Source organism: Phocoena phocoena, chromosome 19 (genome assembly GCF_963924675.1).
Source record: "Phocoena phocoena chromosome 19, mPhoPho1.1, whole genome shotgun sequence".
Classification (NCBI taxonomy): Eukaryota; Metazoa; Chordata; class Mammalia; order Artiodactyla; family Phocoenidae; genus Phocoena; species Phocoena phocoena.
The window spans coordinates 24489913-24502063 of NC_089237.1; the positions used below are offsets into that span (position 1 = coordinate 24489913).

Below are 12151 nucleotides of genomic sequence, written 5' to 3' on the forward strand. Positions count from 1 at the left end.
TCACTCGATTCCTTTGAGATACCAACACAATATTTTTTCACATTGTTGCCAGATTAGTACAGCAAGAAGTATTTTTTTTTAAAAAAAAACAAACAGCTTTATTGAGTTATAATTCACATACCACCCGATTCACCCATTTAAAGTGTTACATCAATGGTTTTTAGTATATTCACAGATATGTGCACCCGTCACCAGAGTCAATTTAAAAACTGTTCATCACCTTTTAAAAAGAAACTCCATACCCTTGAGCTATCATCCTACATCCCCCTACTCCCCCATCCCTCCCAACCAACCCAATTTTCAGTGAACCTGGGGCTTCCTTGATGGGCAGATAAAGCAGGATAAAGCAGGCTGTAGCTTGACCCAAGAAATAAAAACAGCTGAGCACAGCGATTTCCAGTTCACAGAGACAGAAAGAAAAGTTCCTTCTGCTTGCAAGCCTTACCTCCCAGTGTGTCTGGCCCTAGCAGCAGCAGCCTCCTCTTTACTTTTTAGAAAACGAACATAAATTTAGGGTATTCTGAGTGCCAGGCATTACACACATACAGGTGCATCCATATACATTTCCTGTTGAAATTTTCCTAATGACACCATCAAGTAGGCATCAGCCCCATTTCACAAACTATGAAACTGAAACTCAAGAAGTTCAGTGACTTGCCCAAGGTCACACAACTGGAATTAGGGAACCCAGGTGACTGACTCCAAAGCCCATGATCCTTCCACTTTCTGGGACACTTCTTCAGGTGCCTGCTTGTCCAGCCCTTCACCTGAACCCTGTCTGTCCCACGTACAGCATCTCTGACTCTCCTCACAGCAGGTGCCTGGGGTTGGCCTGACCCAGGAGATGACAACCTACTCTCCTGGCCAAGCCCATTCCCCCTGGGATTTTCTGCTCTTGCAACATTCAGTCCAAGTGCCCTGTTCTACCCCACTGATTCCACATCCCTTGTAACAGACCTGCCTCGCGGCACGGAGCACACCGGCCTGGTATCAAGCAAGTGCTGAATTAAAATCGGTTGCCTGTTGTCTCTTGTTGGTTTACGTCCTGTCTCGTGCACCTGTACTGTGCCCTGGCCTTATGCATCTGGATATCCCCAGCGCCCAGCGCTGAACCAGGCACATAAAATGTGAAGGAACCCATTGAACGAACTAAGAGTTCCTGGATTGATCCAGGAACTCGCCTTCTACGGGGTGCCAAAAGCTGCGGAGCTCCCCGCACCCCTGCCGCCGCCAGAGAAAGGACGGCCGGGCGGCTGCGGTGAGCGCACCGGTGCCCAGCAGGTGGCGCTGCGGCCCGGAGCCCTCCCGGTGGCGCTGCGGCCCGGAGCCCTCTCGGCGGCGCTCCGACACAGGGCGCGGCCACGCAGCCCCTTTCCTTCCGCCGGGGCGGCCCACCCGGCCCACCGGACGCTTTGCCCTGGGTTTGTCTCGATCTCGGGTGCTGGCCCGCGCACCGGGCCGCCCCGCCACAGCGGGCGGCACGGCGCTCCCCGGTGTTCGGGCCCGCGGCTGGGTGAAGGCCGCCAAGATGGCCCAGAGGCGCCGCCTCGCGGAGGACGCGGGAGGACGCCGGGGTCCTACGCCCGGGAGCCAGCGCGCAGCACTTTACGTCCACGTGAGTGGGGAGGTGAGGCGGAGGCTCGGGCGCGGAGGGCCAGAGGCGAGGAGGCGCTTGTCGCGCTGCGAGCCCACCTGCCGTCTTTCCCCGCTACCAGACGAGGTCTGGGGCCCTTTCCCTGGCAGGGAAATGTCTTGGTCCGGAGACCTGAAGTCTCTGGTGCTCACCATCTCGTTGACCTTGACCAAGTGATTTCCCTTCTGAACCTCAGTTTCCTCCTATCGAGGTGGGCTTACTAATCCCCTTGGGGAGTTGCGTGGCTTAGATGCGGTAGCCACTGTTGACTGACCTAGGAGTGGGGATGGGGATGTGTGCGACTGAACCCTGGAAGTGGCCAGGGCAGCCCACGGTCATCTCTCGTCCTTTTCACACGCCCCCTGCCCCCAGTGGCCCTACTGCGAGAAGCGCTGCAGTTACTGCAACTTCAACAAGTACATCCCCCGCGGTGTGGACGAGGCTGCCATGAGACGCTGTCTGGTGACCGAGGCTCAGACGCTGCTGCAACTCAGTGGGGTGCAGCGGTGGGTACTGGGGGCTGTAGGCGGGGTCTTGGGAATTATGTGGCCGGTGCACAGGACAGGTGCAGGCATCCCGTAGGGCTCCCCCACGTCTCATCTTCTCCATCCTCTTTCCCTAGAGTGGAGTCTGTGTTCTTTGGTGGGGGTACCCCCAGTCTGGCCAGCCCCCACACTGTGGCAGCTGTCCTGGAGGCAGTGGCCCAGGCAACTCACCTGCCTGCAGACTCTGAAGTCACATTGGAGGCCAACCCCACTTCGGCCCCAAGCTCCAGGCTGGCAGCATTCCGGGCAGCAGGAGTCAACAGGTTGTCCATTGGCCTCCAGGTAACCCATCTCACCCACCTCATCCTAGCGCACCCAGGGTGTCTCTCCCGGGTGATCACGTTTATTCATTGGGCAAACATTTATTGAGCTCTTTCTCGTGCCAGGAACCTGTAGGCACTAAAAAGTGTATGGTGACACTTTCGTAAGTACTTAATTGTCTGTTTCTGTGGTAGAGCACAAGCCCTGTGAGGCAGGGATCGTGTATGCCTTTGTGTTCATCACAGTGTTCCAAGCACTATGTGCTTGGCACATAGTAGATGCTTGAAAAAGATTTGTTTCATGATTGGAGACCCAGGAGGAGGCCAACAGGTGGTCGGATCACTGCAGCATGATAAAGTCTGCTTGTAAAGGGGGTCTCTACAAAATACTCTCAGAGTACAGCCTGAAGGCCGTCTCGGTCTGACAAGATCATAGAAACCTTCCTGAAGGACATGATGTTTGAATGAGGAAGAGGAGTCCACCAGAGATGAGGGTGTGGGAGGAAAAGACACAGGATTTGGAAGAGCTTGCATGTTTTGGGGGACCTGTGAGCCATTCCTTGTGACTGGAGAGGCTGGGGACAAGGCTGCAAGCTAGGGCCCAGAGTCTTCAGCACCATACTAGGAAGTTTGGGGTTTCGCTTAGTGGTGACAAGGGAATCACTGAAGGTTTTTAAGTGGGGGGAGAAACATGTTCCTCGCAGGTTGGCCCGTGATATTTCCATAGCCAGTATTGTCTCCCTCCTTCAAATACATGTACCATTTACCATAGAGTTTGGGGTCAGGGCTTTGTCCTGATGAGACATATTGAGAGGGACACGCCATTTCTGAGATACTCTGGCCCCAAATGCTTACATATCTTGAATCTAATTGTGAGGAAACACCTAAATTAAGAGACTCTGTGTGTGTATCGTAAGAACAGGTAACATGAGATCGAAGTACCATCTGAACAGTTTTTTAGTGTACAGTACAGTATTGCTAACTGTAAACACAGTGATGTACAGGAGAGCTCTAGGACTTATTAAGAGACATTTTAATTAATTTATTTATTTAGGCCGCGCCATGCAGCTTCCTTCCCTAAGAGACATTTTTAAAAACAACTAGCCCGGGGACTTCCCTGGTGGTCCAGTGGGTAAGACTCCACACTCCCAGTGCAGGGGTCCCGGGTTCAATCCCTGGTTGGGGAACTAGATCGCGCATGCATGCTGCAACTAAGAGTTCGTATGCCACAACTAAAGATCCCATGTGCCGCAACTAAGAGTTCGTATGCCACAACTAAAGATCCCATGTGCCGCAACTAAGAACCGGCACAGCCAAAATAAATACATAATTTTAAAAATAATAATAAAATAGAAAATTAAAACAACTAGCCTGTACTCTTCAAAAATGCCAGTGTCATAAAAGACAAAGGCAGGATGAGGATCTCAACTAAAGGAAACTAAAGAGACAATGATAGCTGAATGCAATGCGCTACCCCCGATTGGATCCTGGATTGGGGTGGGAAGAGGAAATTACTACAGCAGACATTTAGGGACAATTGGCCAACTTTGAATAAGACTGTGTCTTAGACAACAGGATTGTATCAGTGTTACATTTCCTGAACTCTATAATTAGATTGTGGTTGTGTAAGAGAATGTCCTTGTTTTTAGGAAATAACACATTTAATTATTTAGGGGTACAGGAGTACAGTATTTAAGTTTTTTACATTTAAATAACCACATTGCGGGGGCTTTCCTGGTGGCGCAGTGGTTAAGAATCCGCCTGCCAATGCAGGGGACACGGGTTCGAGCCCTGGTCCGGGAAGATCCCACATGCCGCAGAGCAACTAAGCCCGTGAGCCACAACTACTGAGCCTGTGCTCTAGAGCAACAAGAGAAGCCACCACAGTGAGAAGCCTACGCAAGGCAACGAAGAGTAGCCCTCTCTCTCCGCAACTAGAGAAAGCCCGTGCACAGCAACAAAGACCCAATGCAGCCAAAAATAAATAAATAAAATAAAATTTATAAATAAATAACCACATTGCACGTGCTCACTAGCCTGTGGCCAGTGGCTACCATATTATACTAAAATGTTCTATATCTGCACTGACCAATATAGTAACCACTGACCACATGCTAGGAAGCACTTAGAATGTGATTATTTAAATTTAATTAACTTAAAGTTTAAATAGCCACATGAGATTAGTATCTACTGTATTGGACCCTGCAGATACAGAGCGTTTCCATCCTCGCAGACATCCCTGGTCTAACTTACCCTCAAATGATTCAACATAATAATAATATATGTGTATATTGAGAGAGAGAGACAAAGCAAATGTGGCAAAAATGTTAATTGGTGAATCTGGATGAAGGTGTTTGTTGAGCTTTTCTTGCAACTTTTCTATAGGTTCAAAATATTTCAAAATAAAACGTAAAATCAAAAAAGGATGGTTGGCTTTGGAGTCAGTCCTGAATTCCAGGTCTGACTTCGCCAGTGTATGACTTTGGGCAAGCTGCCTAACGTCTCTGAACTTGTCTTGTCGTCTGTAAAATGGAGTTAATGCTGGAGGGTTGTAAGGATAAATTAGACACTGCGTAGAAAAGCTTTGCACACAGTGACTCTTCAGTGAATGGTACCCCTGCTACTGGCTTGACCTTCCACCTTCCGGCCCCCTGCCACGTCCTGTGTTTTCCCCTGTATCTGTGTCTGCAGTAAGGTCAGTCAGGTGTTTCTGTCTCCCTCTGAGCTGGCCTGCGTGCTTGCACCTGACCCTCTCTCTCCAGTCCCTAGATGACACTGAGCTCCAGCTGCTGGGGAGGACACACTCGGCCAGTGATGCTCTGCAGATGCTGGCGGAGGCCCGGCGCCGCTTCCCGGGGCGTGTTTCTGTGGACCTGATGCTGGGGCTGCCGGCACAGCACGTGGGGCCTTGGCTTGGGCAGCTGCGGAAACTGCTGCGGCACTGTGATGACCATGTGTCGCTCTACCAGCTGTCCCTGGAGCGGGGCACCGCCCTCTTCACCCAGGTGCAGCAGGGCTCCCTTCCTGCCCCTGACCCCGAACTTGCCGCTGAGATGTACCAGGAGGGACGGGCAGTCCTTCGGGAGGCTGGCTTCCGCCAGTATGAGGTCTCCAACTTCGCCCGGAATGTAAGTCCTGTGGCTGAAGGTGGGGCCTGGGCAGGCTGAGGCCCTCTTTGGGGGGAAGGGTGCTTCCGAAGCCTGAGATGGTGGGACATTCTAACCAGGTGCCCTTCCCTGAGCAGGGACAGGCCCACCTGCTTCTCTCTGCACTGACTATTCCGTCTCTTCCCACAGGGGGCGCTTAGTACCCACAACTGGACTTACTGGCAGTGCGGTCAGTACCTTGGCGTTGGACCTGGTGAGTCCCCTGTGAACCTTAGGTGGGATGACTCAGGAGAGCAGTGTCACGGCTGTGTGCTCTTGGGCCACTTATTAAGCTCTCCAAGCCTCTGTTTCCTCATACGTAAAGTGTGGCAAAAAATACCATCGACTTTGTAGAGCTGTTAAGTATGTATTTTGAGGCACCTGGTGTAGTGCCTGGCGCTGCGGTTCTTGATCTTTAGCGTGCATCAGAATTATCTGGACCGCTTGTTAAAACCCAGCTGGGCCCCAACCAAATTCTAGAATTTCTGGAATTGGACAGGGCCTGAGAATTGGCATTTCTGGCATCTGAGATGCTGTTGGTCCAGGGGCCACACTTTGAGAACCACTGATTTAACATCTGGCAAGCACACAGTGTTAGCTGCTATTAAAGTGGGGGTGGTTGTTGATGTTGTCAGGAGCCCATGGGCGATTTATACCCCAGGGGGCTGGGAGCCACACCCGAGAGGCTCGGATCCAGACCCTGGAGCCTGACAACTGGATGAAGGAGGTGATGCGGTTTGGTCACGGCACCCGGAGGCGCGTCCCCCTGGGCGAGCTGGCGCTGTGAGCACCTGAGGGCTCTTCCCTCAGGCTTCCCCTCTACCCCAAGAAACACCTACCTGCACGTCTTTGTTTCCCACCTTGCCCTGCCCCCTCCCCGCCCCATACTGCGTGATTCCCCATAAACCCCCCATACGCACATCCCAGCACAGGGTGTGAAGAATGGGAGAAGCGCAAGTCTCCTCTCCAAGACCCCTTACTGGTTTTTCTTTCAGTCTGGAGGAAGTTTTGGCCATGGGACTACGCACAGACGTGGGGATCACTCACCAGGTAAGAGGTCAAGGGGTCTGGCACTCTGCTTTCTCCTCCTAGGCCTCGCAGAATCACTCTGTCTTCCACACACACACACACACACACACACACACCCCTCCCATTCCTCTGGGACTGGCAGCTAGAGGTAGGGCCTTGGTCCAGCAGAGGACTGATGGGCAGGAGTGATGAGCAACGTAAGGCAATGGTGAGAACCCTAGACTAGGGCTGTAGAGAGAGCCGGCCTCTAGTCCCCGTCTACCGCAACCTTAGGCCACATCCCTTCACCTCTGAATTTCAACTTTCTCAGTCATCTAAGGGAATAGACTAGATTAAGAGTTTTCAAATATTCTTAAAGCAGCGCTGAAAGCTCAGATAGGAAGTGCAGTAGATACAGATCAGTCAGGCTCGGGACCGCTCCGGATGAAGTTGGAGCCATCGAGCTCTGGCTGGGGCTGACCGTACTCTGGCCAGAACAGGGGGAGGGGAGGAGCAAAGGGAGACCCGGCTTGGCTGGGAGCTGGGTTTGGCCTGAACGTGGAATAGGACTGAAGGTGCCCACCTCCCTGCTGGTCCATTGGCCTGGTCCTGGTGTGCGTGACAGTCAGTTTCTGAGATCGCTGTGTTGGATCGGACCCACGCCTCATCCGTCACTGCACCCCCAGACAGGTGGCCTAGAATAGCCCCGCCGGCTCCCCACCTTGTGGTCCTGCATCTCTGCCCCTTCTGGTCTCCCCAGCACTGGCAGCAGTTTGAGCCCCAGCTGACCTTGTGGGACCTGTTTGTAGCCAACAGGGAGGTGCAGGAGCTGCTGGAGCAGGGCCGCTTGCTGCTGGATCGCAGGTGTGTTGGGTGGGGGGAGGTGAGAAAGACAGACAAGGAGGGGCCTGTGGGTGCCAGGGCCTTGGCACTGGTGGAGGGTGATGATTGAAACTGGTAAGAGGGCACAGTCACAGCCAGGCCTCTTTGTTTTTCCAGGGGTCTTCGGTGTTCCTGGGAGGGGCTGGCTGTGCTGGACTCCATGTTGCCAACCCTTCTGTCTCGGCTCCAAGAGGCCTGGCAGCAGAGAACTCCCTCCCCTGTGCCAGGAGGATAATCACATGTTCCTGTGTCCCAGTGACACTGCCATCTCCACTGGCAGGTGCTGTCCTGGCTCTGGTCACTGCCCAGCCCTGGCATCCCCAGGGGAATGGCTACAGTGAAGCGGATGGGAGGACATTTCTGGTCTGGGAACTGGCATCAAGTGTACCCACCACTGCCAGAGAAGGAGTAATGGTTTCTGTGGGTGCCTCTCATCAGTTGACTCTAAACAAATCCTGGCTGGCAAGAGATGCTGAGAAATAGAGCTCTCAGGCTTCCTGCTCCTGCAGTACAGGACAGGACATGGATGTCCAGCGCAGCAGCCTGCTGGACTCTGAGAACAGTGGGAAAGCTCAGAGCAAGCCTTGCCTCTCCCCTTTTGGCAGCCAGGATATGTTTGGGCATCAGGAGCCTCACAGTACTTCCAGAGTGCCCCCCAGTCCCCTCCCCACTGCAGCCTTTTCCCTTGAGAGAGTGAAGGTGGGGGGAGCTAAGAGGGAAAGGAGAGGGGAGAATTCAGGAAAGATCAGAGCCTGGTAATTCTCCCCTGGCCTTAATAAACCCATCTGGAGCCTGCCTTGACTATGGTCTTATCCTTTGTCTGGGCTTTTTCTTGGAGTGTGGGATCCTGATTTGGGGGCTTGAGCCTTAGTCTAGGGCTGAGATTCCTTCCTGACAGTCATTTGCCCAATGATCTTAGCATTCATCAATGATCCTTGCCTAAAACAATGATTAGATTGGGGGTTGCAAAATGTTAATTTCTGACTCTGTCATTGCATCTGTGTTCATTAACTGGCGTGCATCTATCAAAAAAAAGAGCTTTCGGGGCTTCCCTGGTGGCGCAGTGGTTAAGAGTCTGCCTGCCGATGGAGGGGACGCGGGTTCGTGCCCCGGTCCGGGAGGATCCCACATGCCGCGGAGCCGCTGGGCCCGTGAACCATGGCCGCTGAGCCTGTGCGTCCGGAGCCTGCACTCCGCGACAGGAGAGGCCACAACAGTGAGAGGCCTGCGTACTGCAAAAAAAAAAAAAGAGCTTTCCCCTTTTTTTTAAGGGCTGATACCCTTAACCTATAAATTCTATGCGGGGATTGGGGGGCAGTGGGGAGGGAGGCATTTTCCTGTGAAGAGGCTCCATAACTCATCACATCAAAGGGTGCCCTGATGTCAAAGGTAATTTAGTACCCTTGCAAATCAGGGCATGCTAAGCTCAGTCTCTAGCTGGGTGACTAAGGATAGGGTTCCCCCCACGCCTCAGAGGTGAGCACGTGCATTTCCCACGTGCCTGGTGGGTGTGAATATCAGTCCTTCTTTGACCTGTGGTAACATGGTAAGTGTTAACTCCCTCTCCTTTATTTATGAAATATTCAGCAAGCACTAATAGTGTGCCAGGCTCTGAGCGGCATGCAGAGAGGAATAAGACCTGTCCCAGCCCTCGAGGAACTCGCCACCGTGTTGATAGATGTGTGAAGAGATAAACTCCAGGGTTATCAGTAAAGGTGTGTAGATGGGCTGTGGAAGCCTGCAGTGCATTGGGTTCTGAGGGGCTGGGAGGAGGAAAGGGGAAATGCTTTTTTCTTACTACCTCCTTTGGCCCCTGCGCAGCTTGCAGGGCGACCTGTGCTGACTGGGGAGCCTCTTCTCGAGCCTTCCCCTGATCTTGATATTCAAGATGTGAGCACGGGGCCAGAGCAGGTGCGCCATCAGATAACCTGGGCCCACTCAGGTTTCTCCCAGCTGTCAGGGCTCGTGCCACCTGAGATGCCTGGGCCCTCCCTGCTGGGGCACCACACGAGGCCTGTGCAGAGGGGCTGGATGGGAGCCAGGTGGGGATGGCACAGGTCACCTTCTGTGACTCAGCCTCCCACCCTCACCAGGTGAATCAGAGTCTCTGGAAGGTGGAGCCCAGGAATCCAGTTTTTAAATGTTTCCTAAGTGGCTCTAGTGATCAGGCCGGTTTGAGAAGCCCTGTCATCTTCCATCCTGAGAGGCTGGGATCAGGAGAAAAAAAGGGGAACAAGGCTAATTCCAGACCTGACCAAGTGGAGTGAGGTCCTTCCCTCTGCGTCCAGACTTTCCTGGGCTCATCCGTCAAAGGGGTTCTCTTCCTCCATCTGGAGACTTCCGTTGTCATCTTTTCACCTGTCCTGTTGAAAAGCATACGGACACAAATAAGAGCGGTAAACAAGCTCCTCTGATGATGAGGTGATGAGAGAATTTGGGGAAATGTATGTGAGTGTGTGGTTACAGCTTGAAGGCCCAAACCTTCCCCACCTAGAGTGCTGACAATTTTAGGGCTGCCAACTGAGCGCCCCCCACCCATGCCCAATCAAATAGAGTAAAGTAAGCAGGACAGCTATTTTTTTTTTTTTTTTTAGGACAGCTATTTCAATTTGCATTTTATGTATACAGACATTCAAAGAGGCCCTCTAACTTGACTCAAGTCATATAAGTAAGAGAACTGGCGTAATACTTTTGGACATCTAGAACTTTCTGTCACATTGTTGTTTTATTCTTACTGTGGGTCAGGTCAATTGACCTGTCTCTTAAATTAAGCAAAATCCTGGGCTTCCCTGGTGGCGCAGTGGTTGAGAGTCCGCCTGCCGATTCAGGGGATACGGGTTCGTGCCCTGGTTTGGGAAGATCCCACATGCCGCGGAGCGGCTAGGCCCGTGAGCCACGGCCGCTGAGCCTGCGTGTCCAGAGCCTGTGCTCCACAATGGGAGAGGCCACAACAGTGAGAGGCCCGCATGCCGCAAAAAAAAAAAAAAAAAAAATTAAGCAAAATCCTGACCTCTCTCTGGCCCCTCTGCCTCAGGCTTGAAGCTGCCGTCTCTGCCTGGTGCTTGGTCTCGGTGTCTGTATTTTCTCTCCTGGAGAACCCACATGTCCCATCTCCATGAGACCATCCACTTCCTGGGAAAGAACTGCATTCTGCAAAGAAAGGACTTTAAGTAATAGGATTGCTATAAACTGAATGTTTGTGTTCCCCCCAGAATTCATATGTGGAAACTTCATCCCTAGGGGGATGGTATTCAGATGTGGGGCCTTTGGGAGGTGATTAGGTCATGAAGGTGGAGCCCTCATGAATGGGATTAGTGCACTTATGAAAGAGACCTCAGAGAGCTCCCTGGCCCCATCTCCTGTGTGAGGACACAGAGGGAAGACAGACAGCTACGAACCAGGAATCAGGCCCTCACCAGACACCAAATCTCCTGGCACCTTGATCTTGGACTTCCCAGCCTTCAGAACTGTGAGAAATAAATGTTTGTTGTTTAAGCTACGCAGGCTATCGTATTTTTGTTATAGCAGCCTGAATGGACTAAGACAAGGATGCAATAACTTTGTGGTAGCTTGTTTTATTGTTCAAAATGTTTACCATTATATATCCCTGCCCCGTTGAACCTGGGAAGGGCCATGAGACTTGCCCGGCACAGATTGTAAGAGCCAGTGGGTGGTCCGCCATCTCCTTCCTCCACCACAGAGACCTGCAGGGTTCAAATAGAGGCTGTTCCGTCCACCGGGGTCCTAGAGTGAAGAAGTCGCTGGGCAGAGGAGCAGCCGACCACTAGAGACGAGCAGGAGTGGGACGGCACCACTCACTGCTGTAAACCGGTAGATTTGGGGTTGTTTGTTACTGCAACAATATAATTGAGACTAAACTGCTTGATCCGGTTTGTAATCCCACCATTCAAAGATTAACTTCTTTTAGACCTTGGTCTGTATCTTAGCAGGAATTCTTACATGCAAACGAACATCTTTAGATAGACGCTCTTACAAAAAGGGGGAAATACACATCTTGCTTTGGAGCCTTCTCATTCTACCTCAGATGTGGTGGGCATCTTTTCATGTCCAATTTGTATCTACATCCTGTTTTTCTAGTGTAGCTTCCTAGTGTACCACTGCATGGTGATCCCGAAATTTAGTTTACCAATTCCTTTTTGGTGAAACAGAGGGTTTAATTTTTTATTTTTATAAACGCTGTAACGAACATCTCATGTAAATATTTTTATGCACTGGCTTGATGATTTCCTTAGGCTTAGGCTAAATCCCAAGGCGTGGGGTTGCTGACTCTGAGGAGACACGCCTCCTTCGTTTGGATACAGGAGGCCTGGCAGTCCATGCCCTTGCCAGCCCACTGGTCGTCAATAGCAAGCGTGATCAATTTTTCCAAATGATTCCAATCTGGAGAACACTTTTTTTTTTTTAATAGATTTATTTATTTTTGGCTGTGTTGGGTCTTCGTTGCTGCCCGCGGGCTTTCTCTAGTTGCAGCGAGCAGGGTCTGCTTTTCATTGCGATGCACGGACTTCTCATTGCGGTGGCCTCTCTTGTTGTAGAGCATGGGCTCTAGGCGCGCGGGCTTCAATAGTTGTGGCGCGTGGGCTCAGTAGTTGTGGCTCGTGGGCTCTAGAGCGCAGGCTAAGTAGTTGTGGCACACGGGCTTAGTTGCTCCGCAGC

At 51.9% G+C, this 12151-nt stretch overlaps 1 protein-coding gene across 1 annotated transcript; it reads left to right on the plus strand.

The window, feature by feature from the left end:
- Positions 1–624: 624 nt before the first annotated feature.
- On the plus strand, positions 625–7709 carry RSAD1 (radical S-adenosyl methionine domain containing 1). Its single transcript, XM_065897990.1, has 10 exons — positions 625–663; positions 1202–1615; positions 2006–2139; positions 2256–2460; positions 5201–5566; positions 5735–5798; positions 6220–6367; positions 6580–6634; positions 7353–7456; positions 7592–7709. Exons 1-10 carry the CDS (start codon positions 625–627, stop codon positions 7707–7709), a joined length of 1647 nt encoding a protein of 548 aa, XP_065754062.1.
- The last annotated feature ends 4442 nt before the right edge of the window (positions 7710–12151 follow it).

What these genes read in the sequence shown, in the direction of transcription:
- RSAD1 (XM_065897990.1), top strand. Translation starts at nt 625, where the DNA reads ATGAAACTGAAACTCAAGAAGTTCAGTGACTTGCCCAAG. An exon ending in ACGTGGGGATCACTCACCAG is followed by an intron (nt 6,635 to 7,352) that starts GTAAGAGGTCAA and finishes TGGTCTCCCCAG; the next exon opens with CACTGGCAGCAGTTTGAGCC. An exon ending in CGCTTGCTGCTGGATCGCAG is followed by an intron (nt 7,457 to 7,591) that starts GTGTGTTGGGTG and finishes TTGTTTTTCCAG; the next exon opens with GGGTCTTCGGTGTTCCTGGG.